This window comes from Elephas maximus, chromosome 7, assembly GCF_024166365.1.
Source record: "Elephas maximus indicus isolate mEleMax1 chromosome 7, mEleMax1 primary haplotype, whole genome shotgun sequence".
Taxonomy (NCBI): Eukaryota; Metazoa; Chordata; class Mammalia; order Proboscidea; family Elephantidae; genus Elephas; species Elephas maximus.
The window spans coordinates 106,654,806-106,674,565 of record NC_064825.1 but is presented as its reverse complement, the minus strand read 5'-3'; the positions used below and the strand labels follow the sequence as shown (position 1 = coordinate 106,674,565).

The 19,760-nt window shown below is 35.9% G+C and overlaps 1 protein-coding gene and 1 pseudogene across 1 annotated transcript; both read right to left on the bottom strand.

The window, feature by feature from the left end:
• Window positions 1–9,904: 9,904 nt before the first annotated feature.
• LOC126080229 (olfactory receptor 8K3-like) lies at window positions 9,905–10,870 on the bottom strand. Its single transcript, XM_049891490.1, has one exon. The coding sequence runs from the start codon at window positions 10,868–10,870 to the stop codon at window positions 9,905–9,907; it is 966 nt and encodes a 321-aa protein (XP_049747447.1).
• Window positions 10,871–17,351: 6,481 nt separating this feature from the next.
• Window positions 17,352–18,392, bottom strand: LOC126080228 (olfactory receptor 8K3-like; annotated as a pseudogene).
• Window positions 18,393–19,760: the final 1,368 nt, after the last annotated feature.

The following is a 19,760-nucleotide window of genomic DNA, read 5'->3' as shown; positions in this document are numbered from 1 at the left end:
ATAACTATATCCTTGCTACTTAACAGACCTTACTTAAATTGAAAATGCAGCATGTTGCAAACTATGGGATTAACTCTCTGTTTTCTTCTCACAAAAGGGTGAATAAAAATATAGTGCATAATCAACATTGACCAAAGTTTAGGAATACCAAACCTGTGAAAGAAGGCAGCAAACTTAATTCATCATAGAATATCCTGTTGCCCACGGAAATAGCAAAAAATAATTGAACAAACATTTAAATTTTTTTCCATATAGATAAGGAACTATAACAACTCATGAAACAAAAAATATGATTATTTAATAGGAACAACCTGTGAAGAAAGAATTGTAAAACCAGGAAACTCTAGGGTGGCCGTCTAGAAATTTATCTTAATTGATACATATTCTGATTTAGGCAAAACGGGTTGATTAAAACAAAGTCAGGTGCAGAGCTGAACCTGTGAATTGCTAAATTGCAAGGTATGTTGAGTTAACAGATGTCCATGTAAAAGTAAAGGCTTTAACCAGTAAAGAGTGAAGCTCCAAGGTCTGGAATGGAACATTTGAGTAAATTTGGATAATTGAGTACTTTAAATCATCACATACACTAAGACTCCTTGCAACTTGGTCCAAATCTAATACACCCCTCAGAAGAATAGGAAGGCTAAAAAGGAAGGCAAGGGCTTACACAAACATACACAAACACAAAAACACATGCTGACATTGCAAAGTTTACTAAAGAGTTGAAAAAAAAATACCAGAATCTTTGTAACTCCACTTTTGTTCTTAGTAATTTTTCCCACTCCCACTCAGCATATCCACTCTCTTTGCCTGATTTCATGGTTTCTAACACATTCTGATAAAGCTAAACCTACTGCCATCAAGTAGATTCCATCTCATAGCAACCCTATAGGACAGAGTAGAATTGTCTCATAGGGTTTCCAAGGATGTAAATTTTTATGGAAGCCGACTGCCACTTCTTTCTCCCATGGAGTGAACTGTGGTTTTAAATCATTGACCTTTTGGTTAGCATCCAAATACTTTAACCACTGTTCCATAGGACCCCAACACATCCTTCTATGCTATAAATTTTACCTAATTTTTATGTTTGTGAAACATCTGTCCCCTTCAAGGAAGACAAAAATTCTGTTTTGTTAATCAATGTATTTACAGCACTTAGAAGAGTAACTGGCACATAGAAAGCAATTTATAAATATATGTTGAATATATTTGTGCTCGCTATTTCCATTGGAAAAAACACAGACCAGGATTGAAGTCTATAATGTAATTTGTAGGAACCATATGTTACATCAAACTTTAGAAAGTACATTAGTTATTTTTTCCCATGTCTTAAGTATGGCATCTTTTACATCTTTGTTCCTCAAGCTATAAATCAAGGGATTCAACATGGGAATAAGCAGAGTATAAAATATGGAAGTCACTGTATCAGTGTCAAAAGAGTGACTGGACTTGGGCTGAATGTACATAAAGAATAAAGTCCCATAGAACACTACCAGCACTGTCAGGTGGGAGCCACAGGTGGCGAAGCCCTTGTACCTGCCCTCAGCTGAGTTCATTCTGATAATGGCTACAAGAACCAGCAGGTAAGGAACAACAACTATTAGGAGAGATGAAATCAAATCAAAAGCTACTAAGACCAGAAGGATTAATTCAATTTCATGTGTGTTTTTTTTTTTTTTTTTGAGCAGAGCAAAGAGAACAAGGGGGGAATGTCACAGTAGAAATGACGGATGACATTATAACCACAGAAGGATAAATTAAAAATCTTAATGGTGATGAGAAGAGAAACAAATGTGCTATAGAGATAGGTGATTGCAACCAGCACCTGACACAGCCTTTGTGACATGATGACTGTGTAGAGCAGAGGGTTACAAATGGCCACATAGCGGTCATAGGAAATTGCTGACAGAATGAATAGTTCACTAGTTATGAACACAATAAAGAAAGCTAGCTGTGTAGCACAAAAATAAAAGGAGGTTGTGTTCTCATCCACAACAAAATTTGCCAAAATTTTGGGTCCCACAGCTGTTGAATAACCAAGGTCAGTGATAGCAAGGTGTCTGAGAAAAAATATATGGGTGTTTGCAGTTTGAAGTCTATCTTGGTGAGGATGATGATGCCCAAGTTGCCCCCCACTGAGATCACATAGATGATGAGGAACAGCCCGAACAATGGCACCTGGAGCTCAGGGCGGTCTGTGATTCCCATCAGAATGAATTCATTCAGCAGAGTTAGATTGTCTTTGTCCATCTTGGTCCATCAGGAAACCTATTCTGGATAGAAACATCAGCATAGTCAAATATTCTTTTGCAGTATTATCTGGTAGATTTTCATTATACAAAGCCAATATACTGAATAAGGTAAATCCAAATTTCCAGTGTAAGTATTTGAAGATAAACCAATTTCCCACAGCTGACTCCACGGCACCTAACAACAACAACACAGAGAGATAGAGATGGAGGGAAAGGGATACGGAGAGATGAAAGAGGGAGAGAAATTGGGAAAAATTTGCTCCCAAAGAACATTTGTCAATGTCTGGGACATTTTGGATGTCACAACTAGGAGAAGGGTACTATTACTATCTCATAGAGGCCTGGGATGTTGCTAAACATTCTAGTGTGTGCTGGGCAACTCACCACAATGACAAAATTTCCAGTCCAAATGTCAATAGGGCTGAAGTTGAGAAACTCTGATATAGATACATACATACTTACACATAAACATTTAAGTATAAAAACCTGTCGCCATTGAGTGGATTCCAACTTATAGCGACCCTACAGAACGGAGTAGAACTGCACCACAGGGCTTCCAAGGAGCAACTGTTAGATTCAAACTGCCAACCTTTTGGTTAGCAGCCATAGAGCTCTTAACCACTGTGCCGCCAGGGCTCCAAATTTAGATATGCGTAAAGATATGTATGTATACACACACACACACATACATATACAAGTACATAGATGAATTAAAAATAAAGAAATTAAAAAATTTTAGGTGTTCCATATATGAATGGTTACTAATGTCATTTATATAATGACAAATACATAATGACATTAAAAAATTATAATACACGTTAATTACATTATAAAAATTCTAAAGTGAAAATTCCCAAAATATATGGAAATGTTTAATATGCCTTGCTTTAAAACATAGTCCTATGAAAGCCCTTGCACCACAGGAGATAGAGTGAAACTGTACACTTGAAGGGTATTGAACACAAGGAAAATCTACTAGATCCTGGTGGGGATTATTTGCCTTTACACAGGGAAATATCCCCAGTGATAGACACATGCAGGTATATTGTTGTTGTTGTTAGGTGTCGTCAAGTCGGTTCGGACTCATAGAGACCCTGTGTACCACAGAACGAAGCACTGCCTGGTCCTGAGCCATCCTTACAATTCTTGTTATGCTTGAGCCCATTGTTACAGTCGCTTTGTCAATCCATCTCATTGAGGGTCTTCCTCTTTTCCGCTGACCCTTTACTTTAGTAAGCATGATGTCCTTCTCCAGGGACTGATCCCTTCTGACAACATGTCCAAAGTATGTAAGATGCAGTCTCACCATCCTTGCTTCTAAGGAGCATTCTGGTTGTACTTCTTCTAAGACAGATTTGTTCGTATCTTTTGACAGACGATGGTATGTTCAATATTCTTTACCAACACCACGATTCATAGGTGCCAATTATTGTCCAGCTTTCACATGTATATCGTGCAACTGAAAATACCATGGCTTGTGTCAGGCATACTGTAGTCTTCAAGGTGACATCTTTGCTCTTCCATACTTTAAAGGGTTCCTTTGCAGCAGATTTACACAATGCAATGCATCTTTTGATTTCTTCACTGCTGCTTCTATGGGTGTTGATTGTGGATCCAAGTAATGTGAAATCCTTGACAACTTCAATCTTTTCTCCGTTTATCATGATGTGGCTTATTGGTCCAGTTGTGAAGATTTTTGTTTTCTTTATGTTGAGGTGCAATCCATACTGATGGCTGTGGTCTTTGATCTTCATTCGTAAGTGCTTCAAGTCCTCTTCATTTTCAGCAAGCAAGGTTGTATCATCTGCATAATGCAGGTTGTTAATGAGTCTTCCTCCAAACCTGATGCCCTGTTCTTTTTCATATATTTCGGCTTCTCAGATTATTTGCTCAGCATACAGTTTGAATAGGTATGGTGAAAGGATACAACCCTGACACACACTTTCCTGACTTTAAACCACTCAGTATCCCCTTGTTCTGTCCGAACAACTGCCTCTTAATCTATATACAGGTTTCTCATGAGCACAATTAAGTGTTCTGGGATTCCCATTCTTCTCAATGTTATCCATAATTTAATATGTTCGAATGCCTTTGCATTGTCAATAAAACACAGGTAAACATCCTTCTGGTATTCTCTGCTTTCAACTAGACATCAGCAATGATATCCTTGGTTCCACATCCTCTTCTGAATCCAGCCTGAATTTCTGGCAGTTTCCTATTGATATACCATTACAGCCCTTTTTGAATGATCTTCAGCAAAATTTTGCTCACATATGATAGTAATGATATTGTTTTATAATTTCCACATTCGGTTGGATCACCTTTCTTGGGAATAGCCATAAATACAGATCTCCTCTAGTTGGCTGGTGAGGTAGCTGTCTTCCAAATTTCTTGACATAGTCAAGTGAGCACTTCTGGGGCTGCCTCCGTTTGTTGAAACATCTCAATTGCTATTCGTCAATTTCTGGAGCCTTGTTTTTTCCAATGCCTTGAGTGCAGCTTAGACTTCTTTCTTCAGTACCATCAGTTCCTGATTATATGCTACCTCCTGAAATGTTTGAACGTATACTAATTCTACAGGCCCTGTTATACCTCCACTGTAGGTTATCAAATAAGATATTTAATCTCTTTATCCACATCTTCAAAATGACCACGTCCTTTCAGGATTGTTGAATAGATAAATTAGAAATAAATATTTCAATGTGTTTATGTTGCTGGGAAATAGCTCTCAAATATCAAGTATATAGTGTTTTGTTGAGCCATATAATGACAATGTTTCAAAGATGCTTACGAGCACTTAGTCTCTGAAACAAAGTGAGAATATTTGAAAAAATAATATGAAGAAAAAAGGAGGGGAGAATGCACATAGAACTGAATCTGAAATCCTGATATTTTGCAATGAATTTGCCATTGAATAAAGGTAGGACCCTGCAAGTATCACTGAAACCTTCTGGATTTTGGTAAAATATGGAAACAGTCTATCTTTTTACCTGTAATGAATGCTCTGGCTTGACTCACCCATGTGCTTCTTAACATGGCATGGTGAGAATAATTTAAAGCCTTTTTTTCAGCCTTGGATATTCTCCCTGAGGAGATGGCAAGCAATTTTGTTGTTGGTTCCTGAAGCATTTGAAAGCTTGACAAAATACCTGGGGGTTGTCTGTTAATTGTCCAGGAAAATTTGTATTCACCAGTGAGCAAGTTTTTCTTCATGAAGTGTGTATGCACACCTGTGTTTATCTATTTCATCTATTCTTACATTTTATTCCTTGTTAACTTTCCATTTTTACCACCAAAGGATCATGATTAACACACTGTATCCATAAAACAAAACTATCAATATTCCCCATTTCTGCAGTGGTCTCTTCAAATGCATGACAATGTGAAGTAGGGCTTGAACACTTCCCTACTGCGTTATTTAAAAGATCTAAATTCAATAAAATTAATGCATTGTGCATATGTGAGGTGTCACTTACTTGTTTGCTGTTGCTATTGTTGCTGTTATTGCTAATTTGTTCAGGGTTTTTTTTTTTTTGACCTCAGTAACAGAAATGTTAGCCTTGCTTCTCATTTCATAATTATCTGTCTATTGAGGTTTTTTGCCTGTTTGTTTTATTTTCCATCATATTTCACTATTTTATGTTTCTCATTGTTTCCAATCCTCATTCCAAAACATCTTTCTCACCTTGATACATGTTCTGCTGTGGTTGACATAATGCTCTACCATATCAACACACCCTCCTCAAGTGGGATATTTTGTGTGTAATGTGTCACTATGAATACGTATTTACTGAGCTATAAATCTTTTTGTTCCATTTTGTCATTGTAAATATTTGTAGTGTAACCTTTTCTTTTTTTTGCCTGTTCTTTAATAGGGAAACCTGGGGGCATAGTGGGTAAGTATTACAGCTGCTAACTGAAGGGTTGACAGTTCAAATCTACCAGGCACTCCTTGGAAACTCTATGGGGCAGTTATACCCTGCACTATAGGGTCGCTATGAGTTAGAATCCACTCTACAGCAGCGGTCTTTTTTGTTGTTGTTGTTATTCTTTAATGGAAGGCTCCCTTGTGGTGGAATGTTCAAACACTCACTGCTAACTAAAAAGGTGCCTGTTTGAACCCACAAGCCATTCCACGGAGAAAAGACCTGGCCATCTGTACTCATAAAGATTACAGCGTAGGCAACTCTATGGGGCATTTACACTCTGTACTATAGGCCGCTATGAGTCACAGACGACTCGAAGACACCTAACAGACAAAAATTCTTTAGTGGTATATATTTTGTTGCCTCCAACAGAACATTGTCTGACTTTCTTTCTTCAGACATGTCATCAGGAAAGATCAGTTGCTGGAGGAGAACACCACATTCGGTGAAGTAGAGGGCCAGCGAGAATAAGGCAAGCACTTCATGAGACAGATTGACATAGTGGCTGCAACAATGGATTCACACATTCCCAGGATAGTGAAACTCTGTGGCGCGGTTCTACTCTGTCCTACAGGGTGAGGACAGCACAGATCCAGGCAATGTTTTGTTCTGTTTTACATTAGGTCGCCATGAGTTGGGGTCACTCAGTGGCAGTTAACAACACCAACCTTTTGTGATGGACTTTTTTAACTTCATGTGATTCCATTGAGGTCCATCCGCGCTGTTGTGTGCATCAATAATTTGTTCTTTTTTACTGCTGAGTGTTATTTCATGAATGGATTTAGTAAAGTTGGATTCATTCATTCACCCACAGAAGGACATTTTGAGTTGTTACCAGTTTTTAGCTATTATGAATAATGTTTCTGGGAACATTTGTGTGAGGGTTTTTGCATGAACGTAAGTTTTCGTTCCTCTGGGATAAACGTCTAAGTGTAGGTTGTTTTAATTTTGACAAAGTCCAATCTATCAATTTGTGCTTTTCATCCATATGTTTGCGTGTAACAATATTTCAGCGGTTTATTACCGAGTGGTGTTAACTAGCGGGAATAGACCACGGTTTATCCGCCCTCGGGGAGATGGGCATTTGGTTTGATTCCAGTTTTTGATTATTACAGATGCAGTTGTTAGGGACATTTGTGTACATTTCCTTATAAGGAAAAGTGTGTCATTTCTCTTGGGTAGATATGAGTAAACTGGCTAAATTTTATGGTAATACTGTATTCATCTTTTTAAGACGCTGATGCTTCAAATTATTTGTTAAAGTATTTGCACCGTTTTAATTTTCCACTAACAGTTTAGGAATGCTCCATTTCCTCCACACATTTACCAAACAGCTGATATTCTAATAGATGTATAGAGACATGTCATTAGGGTTTTAACTTGAAATTCACTGAAGAATAATGAACTGAACATTTTTATGTGCTTAATTTACCAACTGTATGTGTCCTTTGGATAAGTGAATGTTCATTTTTATGGTAATTTTTGTGGGCTGTTTCTTTTCTTTTTGTTTTTGAGTTGTGAGACCTCTCTCTGTATATATTATGGAGTCCTGGTACATAGTGGTTAAAGAACTGGTAGCTAACCAAATGGTTGGCAGTTCAAGTCCACCAGCTGCTCCTTAAAAACCCTGTGGGGCAGTTCTTCTCTTTGAAACTGGGTTGCTATGAGTCGGAATCAACTTGATGGCAACGGGCCGTTGGGGGTGGGGGAGAGAGTATATATTATGGACACAGGCCTTTTATGAGTTGTATTATCTGAAAATGTTATATCCCAGAATATAACTTGTTTTTATACTAATGTCTTTTAAAGAGGAGTTTTAATATTTCATGTGGTCAAACTTCTTACGGATTTTGCATTTGGTATTATATTGATGAAATTCTTAAATGTATCTATAGAGTCATTGAAAACCCACTTAAAATCCAAACAGCCTTTAAAAAAAAAAACTAATAAGCTGAAAGTAAAGTTATCAATAAATGTTAATGTTTTAGTCCTGTAACTGTACTGTAGAGTCTATTAGATTTTTTTACATTAAAAAAGTCATCTATTAATAAAGTTTCTCCTTTTTCAACCTAGATCCTTTCTATTTATTTATTTATGTTTTTATTGACATACTGTATTTCCTAGAACTTCCACTAAAATGTGGAATAGATTTGGAAAGAGTAAATTTACTTGTTTTGGTCCTGGTTTTACTAAGAATGTATTCAGTCTTTGAAACCATGTACGATCGTAGCTGTAGGTTGTTCATGGGTGCCCTCTAACAGTTTGAGGAAGCTCCATTTTAATACTAATTTGGTCAAAGTTTTATCACAATTATTGGGATTTTTAAAACTATTTTCTCTACATCTATTTATATGACATTGTTTGCCATTTCTAATTTGTAATTATGGTGAATGTTATTAATTGATATTTTAATGTAAAACTAACAATGCATTCCTGGGGCACACCTAATTTGGTGCACTATTACCTTTACATATGGCCAGGCTCAATTTCTTAAATTTTCCCTTAGATTTTTCACACATGTGTTCTGTTGTTTTCTTTTAATGCCTTTGTCTGAGTTAGATATCAGGGTAAAGCTATTCTCATATAAAAATGCAGATATACCCTTCTCTTAGGTTTTGTGGAAAGTTTGTGTAGAAATAGCTAATTTTTTTTCCCCTAAACACTTAAAAGAATTTCTCAATCAAACCACTTGGACTGGTTGGGAAGGGGGTGAATTTTAAATTTAAGTTTCCATTTTGTTACCTCTTCATAAAATGTATTTTTCCTGTGTGTTTTCTAGTCTCTACATACATGGAAATATATCATATCCCTCCTTGTATGGACCTCTTATGCAAGGATATATAATTAGAAAATGACTTCTAAACAAGGGTAATTATTGTTTTCTGGAGAGATAAGGCTAGGAATTTATGAGACAAAACACACAATCAGGAAGCAATATCAATCCAAGACAATAAAAAAATGAAAACATCTGGAAGTTTCTATGGCTGGCCTCAGTAAATTTATCTTAACTGATATAGCCACTGACAGAGAAAAAATGGGCTGCTTTGGACTGAGATGATCCTCTTGAACATAATAACTTCATTTTGTTACTCTTTATATTAATATTACAATATAATAACAAATAGTAACAAAGTAATCATGTTCTAAGGGTTCACATATGAAAGTAAAGGCACCGATGATCAAAGAGAGGAATTTCAAGGTTGAGAGAACAGACATTTGAGCAAATTCAGATGGCTGAGTATTTCATATCATCCCACTGCCCTGAGCTTTCTTCCAATCAGAATTAGCCTCCCCAGGGCAGAGAATGAGAAATAAAACAGAAGGTGTGCATGCGCAGTCATATACACAAACACGCAAACACATACTTTATACGTTTTTTTTCCTACTAGATGAGGAAAACACCAGATACTTGAAACTCTTCCTGTATCTACTACAATTTCACTGTCCTACACAATATATTCACTAGTCTTCTTTTATTTTTTAAAAATCTATCACCCCCTAGCACATTCTAAGATGCTATAAAATTTCTTAATTATTACACTTATACTGCATCATTCCTGCTCAAGGAAGGCAATACTTTTTGCTGTTCTGTTTATTAATCTACTTATAGCTCTTAGTAGAGTGGTAGAAGGCAAGGTAGAAATATATGTTTAGCTGATCTGTGCATTTGTGATTGCTATTCCCTTTGGAGGCACACAGAAAAACGTTTAAAGCCCATGACATAAATTAGGAATCATAGTATAGTAACCTTTGAGAAAATAAATTGCATAATTGTCCTAAAGTCCTATGTAAGGCATATTTTACATCTTTATTCCTCAAACTATAGATCAAGGGATTCAACATGGGAATAACCAAGGTGTAAAATATGGAAGCCACTTTATCAGTGTCAAAGGAATGACTGGATTTGGGCTGCACGTACATGAAGATTAAAGTCCCATAGAACATTACCACCACAGTCAGGTGGGATCCACAGGTGGAGAAAGCCTTGTGCCCGCCCTCAGCTGAGTTCATCCTGAGAATGGCTACAATGATCAGTATGTAAGAAACAAGAACTATTAGGAGGGATGAAATCAAATCAAAAGCTGCTAAGGCAAGAATGATCAACTTGATTTCAAGTGTGTTTGAACAGAGCAAAGATACCAAGGGGAGACCGTCACAGTAGAAATGCCTGATGACACTGTAGCCACAGAAGGATAAATTAAAAATCTTCATGGTGATCAGAAGAGAAACAAATGTGCTGTAGAGATAGGTGATTGAAACCAACACCCAACACCTCCTCTGTGACATGATGACTGTGTAGAGCAGAGGGTTACAGATGGCCACATAGCGGTCATAGGACATTGCTGACAGGATAAAAAATTCACTATTTAGAAACATAATAAAGAAAGCTAGCTGTATAGCACAAAAATAATAGGAGATTGTGTTTTCATTGACCACAAAATTGACTAGCATTTTTGGTCCCACAGTTGTTGAATCACCAAGATCAGTGATAGCCAGGTGTCTGAGAAAAAAGTACATGGGGCTTTGTAGCTTGGAGTCCATCTTGGTGAGGATGATGATGCCCAAGTTGCCCACCACTGAGATCATGTAGATGATGAGGAACAGCCCGAACAATGGAGCTTGCAACTCTGGACGGTCTGCGATTCCCTTCAGAATGAATTCATTCAGCACTGTTAGATTATGCTTGTCCATCTAGAAACCTACTGTAAAAAGAGACTTGAGCATCATCAATAGCTTTTATGTAGTATCATCCGGTAGGTTTTTAGTATACAAAGCCAGTATGTCTACTGTAAATTCAAAGTTTTCATTTTAGGATATTTGAATACATACACAACTTTCATAAATTTTGCACACACATATACACATATACGTGTTAAATAGATTGGTTGATACATTGATAGATGAAACAAAAATGAATAATATGTTAAATATTTACATGTAAGGTACATGGATATTTACTGTACTCTTCTTAAAACTTTTGTCTTTTTCGTATACCTAAAAAAATGCATCTAAACATTTTGCATTCTCTATTTCAAAACATTACATTATGAAAACTCATGACTATAGATAGTCCAGGTTGGAACAGTCAACGTACTAGACAGATTTTGGATATATATATGTATATACATGTATATATACACACATATATATGATTGATGACAATTGGGATTATTTGTCTTTATACATGAAAACATTCCTAGAGATTTATGTAGATAGATGCAACCTCTGCTATACCTCCATTTGTAGTATATACAAAGAGATACTTTGGGCTAATAACACGTGTTATATGAACCTATTTATTCCCACCTGAAAAAAATCATATTCCAACACTTTCTTGCAGGGTTGTTAGAAAGGATGAATGAGAATTAAGTTCTTCAATGTGTCTACGATACTTGAAAATAAAATAGTGTGTGCCTGGGACTATTTGTCTATCTGTCTGTCTTTCTGTCTATCTATCTATCTATCATCATCATCTATCTTTTTTGGATGTAGACAGTAATTAGTTGAAATTTTTTTATTGTTGTTAATTGTTTTGATTTTTAAGGTATTTATATGTAAATTCTTCTGAACTGTGCTTTAAGTTCTTTGTTACCATATTCATGACAAATAGGTTCATTAAGATGTTATCCTTGTAACTGACCCCACCTCCATAGTCCATAATACCCGTTCTATGACTAAAGTGTCTAACAGCGTCATTCTTTAGTTTCTTTTTTGGTCTCCTTAAAATGCTTTCTCCTGCAATTGGGCATTTGTATTGTAACTGACACATTTTAAGCTTTTTCTAACAAATCAGATATATATTTTTTTCTCACAAGGAAACCTAGGCTATATGAGGAAATCTGAACAAATAATGAAAAATTGATGTCATAAACTCCTTCTTATAAAAAAAGAATCCTTTACTTTTTATGAAAAAAAAGTTTAAAAAATCACTATATAACACAATAGCATAGGAGAAAAAGGAAATATACTGGTTATGACATATATGCGAATTATTGCAAGGTACTTAGGATCTTTTTGAACATGAACTATGTCCCATTAAACATTGGAATTCCTATGTGCCATGTGATATCACAGAAAAATTTCCGTATAATCTTTAAAAAATGTATCTGAGTATACCAGAGTTGTTTTAAAATATAAGAATAGCCTTACTGGTTGATATAACAGAACTGTAGCTTTAAAACATCATGATCATCACTACTTCATAAGTATGTACGTGCATCTGCCTACCTACCAATCAATCAATCAATCTATACATCATCTATCGATCTACTTTTCTATTTATCGATCTACATATCTATTTATCTATCCATCCTATATCTATTACCAATACCATGAGCAGAACAGTCTCTGTGTAGGCTATTAGCAGACAAATGCAGAAATTAAATTTCATAGCTTTAAATTGTATTATAAAAGTGAGTACATGAAATCCACATTCATCTCACACAAAACGTATCAAGAACTCAATCAAATTTCTTAATATTTTCCCACCTATGGAATCGACTCAATGGCACTGGGTTACTGGGTATGAAAAGTGGAGCCTCAAAAATGTCACTAAAGCATTCCAGTTATTAGTAAAACATGGCACTACAAAAAAAAAAAAAAATCTACCTTTTTCCTGTAAAGAATCTGTTTTAACACCCCATGCACTTCTTAACATGGCATAGTGGGAAGGATTTATAGCATTCTCTCGGCCTTTAAGCCTCTCCCTGAGGAGATACCAAGCAATGTTTTAATCATGTCTGAAGCACTTGAAAGCTTAACAAAACATCTACAGTGTCTGTTAATTTTCTAAACAATTTGAATTCACCAGGGAGTTAGTTTCTTTTAGACATGTTTATTCATTTATTCTCAGTCAGCTTTCAATTTGTCCCATCAAGGGATCTGGATTAAAATATTTTACTTTTAGGACAGACCACTTGATATTCCCCCATTTCAGTAATGTTTTTACATGGAATAAAATTAATACATTTCATATATATGATATACTGTTTCTTTGTGTTTTATTCTCTCTCTCTATATATGTATTTACTTCAGGGACAGATATTAGTCAATCCAACTCCTCCTTTTTTTGGAAATTGTCTCTTTAAGACTTCTCTTTATTTTATTTTATTAGATTAACATGTTCTATTTTATTGGCATGACTCAAAAACAGAAGTAACAACTGCAAACATCTAATAATAATCAGAACATGGAATGTACAAAGTTTGAACATTAGAAATCAGAATTCTTAAAAAATGAAATGGTCTAAGTGAGCTGAACTGGACTGATATTGTCTGTTTTGAACTGGACAATCATATGGCATACCATGCCAGGAATGACAAGTTGAAGAGGAATGGCTTTGCACTCATCGTCAAAAAAAAAAAAAAAAAAAAAAAATTTCAAGATCTATCCTGAAGTATCCTGAAGTACAATGATGTCAATGATAGGGTAATATCCATATGCCTACAGGGAATACCAGTTAATACTACTATTATTAAAATTTACACACCCAATACTAATTCAAAGATGAGGAAATTGAAGATTTCACCAACTTATGAAGTCTGAGTCTCATCAAATTGACAGTTGATATTCAATAATAACTGTTGTTGTTGTTAGGTGCCATGGATTCGGTTCTGACTCATAGCAACCCTGTGTACAACAGAAGTAAACACTGCCAGCTCCTGAGCCATCCTCACAATTGTTGCTATGCTTGAGCCCATTGTTCCAGCCACTGTGTCAATCCCTTTCGTTGAGGGTCTTCCTCTTTTTCACTGACCCTCTTCTTTACCAAGCATGATGTCCTTCTCCAGGGACTGCTCCCTCCTGATACAATGTCCAAATTTGTGAGTTAAAAGTCTTGCCATGGTTGCTTCTAGTAAGCATTTTGGTTGTACCTCTTCCAAGATAGATTTTTTTCCTTTCTTCTGGCAGTCCATTGTATATTCAGTATTCTTCATCAACACCATTATTCAAAGGCATCAGCTCTTCTTGGGCCTTCTTTTTTTATATATATAATTTTTATTGTGTCACAATTTTTAAGTGAAAGTTTACAAATCAAGTCAGTCTCTCACACAAAAACTTATATACACTTTGCTACATACTCCCAATTACTCTCCCCCTAATGAGACAGCCCGCTCTCCCTCCACTCTCTCTTTTCGTGTCCATTTCACCAGCTTCTAACTCCCTCTACCCTCTCATCTCCCCTCCAGGCAGGAGATGCCAACCTAGTCTTAAGTGTCCACCTGATCCAAGAAGCTCACTCCTTACCAGCATCCCCCTCCAACCCATTGTCCAGTCCAATCCATGTTTGAGGGCCTTCTTTATTCACTGTCCATGTTTAGCATTCATATGGGCCAAGCGAAAACACTATGGCTTGGGCCAGGCACACCTTAGTCCTTAAAGTGACCTATTTGCTTTTTAACACTTTAAAAAGATCTTTTGCAGCAGATTTTCCCATTGGAAACTGTCATTTGATTCCTTTACTACTGTTTCCATGGGCTTTCATTTTGGATTCAAGTAAAATGAAATCCTTGATGGCTTCAACCTTTTTGTTTCCTTTATGTTGAAGTTTAATGCATACTGAACGCTGTGGTCTTTGATCTTCATCAGTAAGTACTTCAAGTCCTCTTTACTTTCAGCAAACAAAATTGTGTCATCTGCATTTTGCATATGTTAATGAGTCTTCCTGCAATCTTGATGCCTTGTTCTTTTTCATGCAGTCCAGCTTCTTAGAATATTTCTCGCCATACAGATTGAATAAATATGGTGAAAAGATACAACCCTAGCACACGCCTTGCTTGACTTTAAACCACGCAGTATCCCCTTGTTCTGTTTAAATGACTGCCTCTTGGTCTAAGTAAAAGTTCCTCATGAGCACAATAATTAAGTGTTCTAGAATTCCCACTTTTTGCAGTGTTATCCATAATTCATTATGATCCATACAGTCGAATGCCTTTGCATAGTCAATGAAATGCAGGTAAACATCTTTCTGGTATTCTCTGCTTTCAGCCGTGATCCATCTAATATCAGCAATGATATCCCTTTTTCCATGTCCTCTTCTGAATATGGCTTGAATTTCTGGCAGTTTCCTGTTAATGTACCGTGGCAACTGCTTTTGAATGATCTGCAAAGTCTTCCTTGTGTGTGACAATAGTGATATTGTATGATAATTTCCACTTTCTGTAAATATTATCTTTAGTGTTAGTTTGGTCAAAATTTTATCACAATACGGGGCTTTAAATTTTTTTCTACATGTATTTATGTGGCATTGCTTTTCCATTCTAATTTGTTATTATGGTGAATGCCAGTAACTGCTATTTAAAAAACAATCATACATTCTTGGGTAACACCTAATTGGGTATATTAGTGTCTTTACCTATTGCAAGACTCAATTTCTCCATTTTATTCTTTAGGTTTTTCACATATATGCTCTGTTATTTTCTTTTCTTTTAATGTTTTCAACTGTATTTGATATCAGGGTAAAGCTATCCTCATATAGAAAATGGCAATATACCCTACCCTCCTCTTCAGTTTTCTGGAAGAATTTGTATAGTATTGGATTTTTTGTTTTCCCTAAATGTTTAATAGAATTACTCAATCAAGCTACTTGGAATTGATCTTGGGATGGATGGAGACTATTTTAAATTTCCATTTTTTATCCTCTTTAGCAGCCATTTTTTTTTCTCATGTAATTTATCTAGTCTCTACATAGGTGGAAATTTATCATATGCCCTCCTCATATGGTCCTAACCTAAAATTCAGATTGAATTTTTTTTAATAATAAAACCAAAACCCAGTGCCGTCGAGTCTATTCCTACTCATAGCGACCCTATAGGACAGGGTAGAACTGCCCCATAGGGTTTCCAAGGAGCACCTGGTGGATTCAAACTGCCGACCCTTTGGTTAGCAGCTGTAGCACTTAACCACTAAGCCACCAGGGTTTCCTTTTTTTTTAATAGACAATCTTAATGTATCTAAAATCTACTTAATTTTTTCTGATTAAGAAATTTTGGAAGGTTTAAAGAATAAAGATAAAAAAATGTGGATGGAAAATTCATAGGGAATATAGAGTAACTATGTCCGGAAACCCTGGCAAATATGTAAAAAGCTACATATCGCACCTCACTCACCAGAAACACAGCATAGTCCAAACCTTGGGATTATCTCCTTTTGCTTCTTCCAAACGGAATAATCAAAATGATGAATTCAAACAATAGATCCTGATCAAAATATAGTGCCCACTCATATTAACCAAATTTGAGGAAATTCGGCCAAACAAAAACAAGACAAGGAACCCATCTCATCATAAAATAAACTTCTTATGCAAGGATGCTTAAACAATTAGAAAATACCCTTTAAACAAGAGTCCCAGACAAAAAAACCCAGTGCCGTCGAGTCGTTTCCGACTCATAGCGACCCTATAGGACAGAGTAGAGCTTCCCCACAGAGTTTCCAAGGAGCGCCTGGAGGATTTGAACTGCTGACCCTTTGGTTGGCAGCCGTAGCACTTAACCACTATGCCACCAGGGTTGTTTTCTAAAGAGATAAGGATAACAATTTAGGAATCAATACCAGTCTGGTAGAGAAAAAAAAAAAAAAACGTAAAAACCTGGAAACTTCTGTGGCTGACATCAATAAATTTATCTTAACTGGTATATCCACTGATGTAGACAAAATGGGTTGATTTAGACAAAAGCAGATGCTGAGCTGATCCTTTTGAACATAATAACTTTATTTTGTACTCTTTTTATTAGTATTATAAAAATAATAACAAAGTAAACAGCCTCTAAGGGCTCGAATATGAAAGTAAAGGCATTGATGATGAAAGAGAGGGATTTCAGGATTTAGGAAATGGATGTTTTAGAAAATTCGGTTGAATGAGTAGTTCTTCAAATCATCCCACCACACTGTTGAGCCTTCTTCAAATTAGAATTAGCCACCTCGGGGCAGAGTACGAGCACTAAAACAGAAGGTGTGCATGTCTGCACACATATACACACTCACTATTCTTCTTTTTCTTTTGAAATCTGTTGGCCCCCAACACATTCACTATACTATACAATTACTTAATTATGCATATAATACATCTCTCCTGCATAAGGAAGACAACAATTTTTATTGGTTTATTTATTACTGTATTTACAGCTCTTAGAAGACTGACTGGTAGACAGCAATATAGAAACATTGATTGAGCTTATCTGTGTTTTTGTGCTTGGTATCCGCACCGGAGGCACACAGAAAAATATTTAAAGCCCATAGCATAATGTATATGAAAGACATGGTATAGTGAACTTTGAGAAAATATATTACATAACACTCCTAATATCCTATGTAAAGCATATTTTACATCTTTATTTCTCAAACTGTAGATCAAGGGATTCAACATGGGGATAACCAGGGTGTAAAATATGGAAGCCATTTTATCAGTATCAAAGGAATGACTGGACTTGGGCTGTACATACGTAAAGCTTAAAGTCCCATAGAACACTACCACCACAGTCAGGTGGGATCCACAGGTGGAGAAGGCCTTGTGCCTGCCCTCAGCTGAGTTTATTCTGAGAATGGCTGCAAGAACGAGGAGGTTGGAAACGAGAACAATTAGGAGAGATGAAATAAAATCAAAAGCTGCTAAAATAAGAATGATCAATTCGATTTCATGTGTGTTTGAGCAGAGCAAGGATAACAAGGGGAGACCGTCACAGTAGAAATGCCTGATGACACTGTAGCCACAGAAGGATAAATTAAAAATCTTTATGGTGGTGAGAAGAGAAACAATTGTGCTTCAGAGATAGGGGATTGCCACCAGCACCCAACATATCCTTTGTGACATGATGACTGTGTAGAGCAGAGGGTTACAGATGGCCACATAGCGGTCATAGGACATTGCTGACCGAATAAAAAGTTCAGTAGTTATGAACACAGTAAAGAAACCTAGCTTTGTAGCACAAAAATAATAGGAGATTGTGTTTTCATCCATAACAAAATTTACCAACATTTTGGGTCCCACAGCTGTTGAATAACCAAGATCAGTGATAGCCAGGTGTCTGAGAAAAAAGTACATGGGAGTTTGTAGCCTGGAGTCCATCTTAGTGAGGATGATGATGCCCATGTTGCCCACCACTGAGATCATGTAGATGATGAGGAACAGCCCGAACAATGGAGCCTGCAGCTCTGGGCGGTCTGTGATTCCCGTCAGAATGAATTTATTCAAGACTGTTAGATTGTGTTTGTCCATCTTTGTCTATCAGGAAACCTATTCTGGATAGAGACATAAGCATTGTCAATAGCTTTTATGCAGGACCATCTGGTAGATTTTTTAGTCTACAAAGCCAGTATGAATAAAATAAATCCAAATTTTCCATTTTAGGATATTTCAATGCATACCCACCTCCCACTAATTTTATACACATACACATACACACATATATATATTAGATTGATGGCTACATTGATAGAGAGATGAAACAATAATGAATAAAATGTTAAACTTCTAGGTGTTAGGTACATGGATGATTACTGAACTCATCTGAAAACCTTTGTTTTTTCATATACCTAAAAAACTTACGGATATAGTTTGGACGTTCTACTTCAAAATGTTATCTTTTGAAAGCTTATTATTATAGATGGTTCAAGATGGAACACTCAACACACTGGACAGGTTTTGGATAGATACATAATTGACCACAAGGGGATTATTTGTCTTTATACATGAAAACATCCCTAGAGTTATATGTCTATAGATATATATACATCCATTTGTAATATATATAAAGTGGTACTTTGGGCAAATAACATAAGTTTTAGGAATCTGTTTATCCCCACCTGAAAAATCATATTTCAATACTTCCTTGCAGGGTTGTTAGGAAGTATCAATGAGAATTAAAGGCTTCAATGTGTCTAGGATACCTGAAAATATCTCTAAAAGTGTGTATGCGTAGTACAATTTCTTTATCCATCTGTCTATTTATCTATCTATTTATCTATCTGTCTGTCTGCCTATCATCATCATCATAGCATCTATCTTTTTTTGGATGTTGATAGTAATTGCTTGAAATAATTTTTTTTGTTGTTGCAGTTAATTGTTTTGATCTTTAAGATATTTATAGGTAAATTCTTCTGGACTGTGACTTAAGCTTTGTCACAATTTCTGTGATGCTATCCTTGCAACTTATCCGAGTTCCACATTCCATAACACCAGTTCTATGAGTAAAGTGTCCAAAGGTGCTGTTCTTTAGATTACTTTTTTGTTGGTCTACTTGAAATACTTTCTCCTCCAATTGGGCATTGGTATTATAACTGACACATTCTAAAATTTTTGTATCAAATCATATGTTTTTTTTTTTTCCTCATGGAGAAACCTAGGGTATATGAGGAACTCTGAACAAATAGTGAAAAACTGATATCACAAACTCTCCCATTATAAAAAAGTACCCTCTACTTTTAATGAAAAAAATTTTTTAAATCACCGTATGACACAATAACATTAGAGAAGAAGACAATATACTGATGATGACATATATGTTAATTACTGAAAGTTATTTAAAATCTTCCTGAACATGAAACACATCCCATTAAACATTGGAACTCTATGTGACATGAGGTA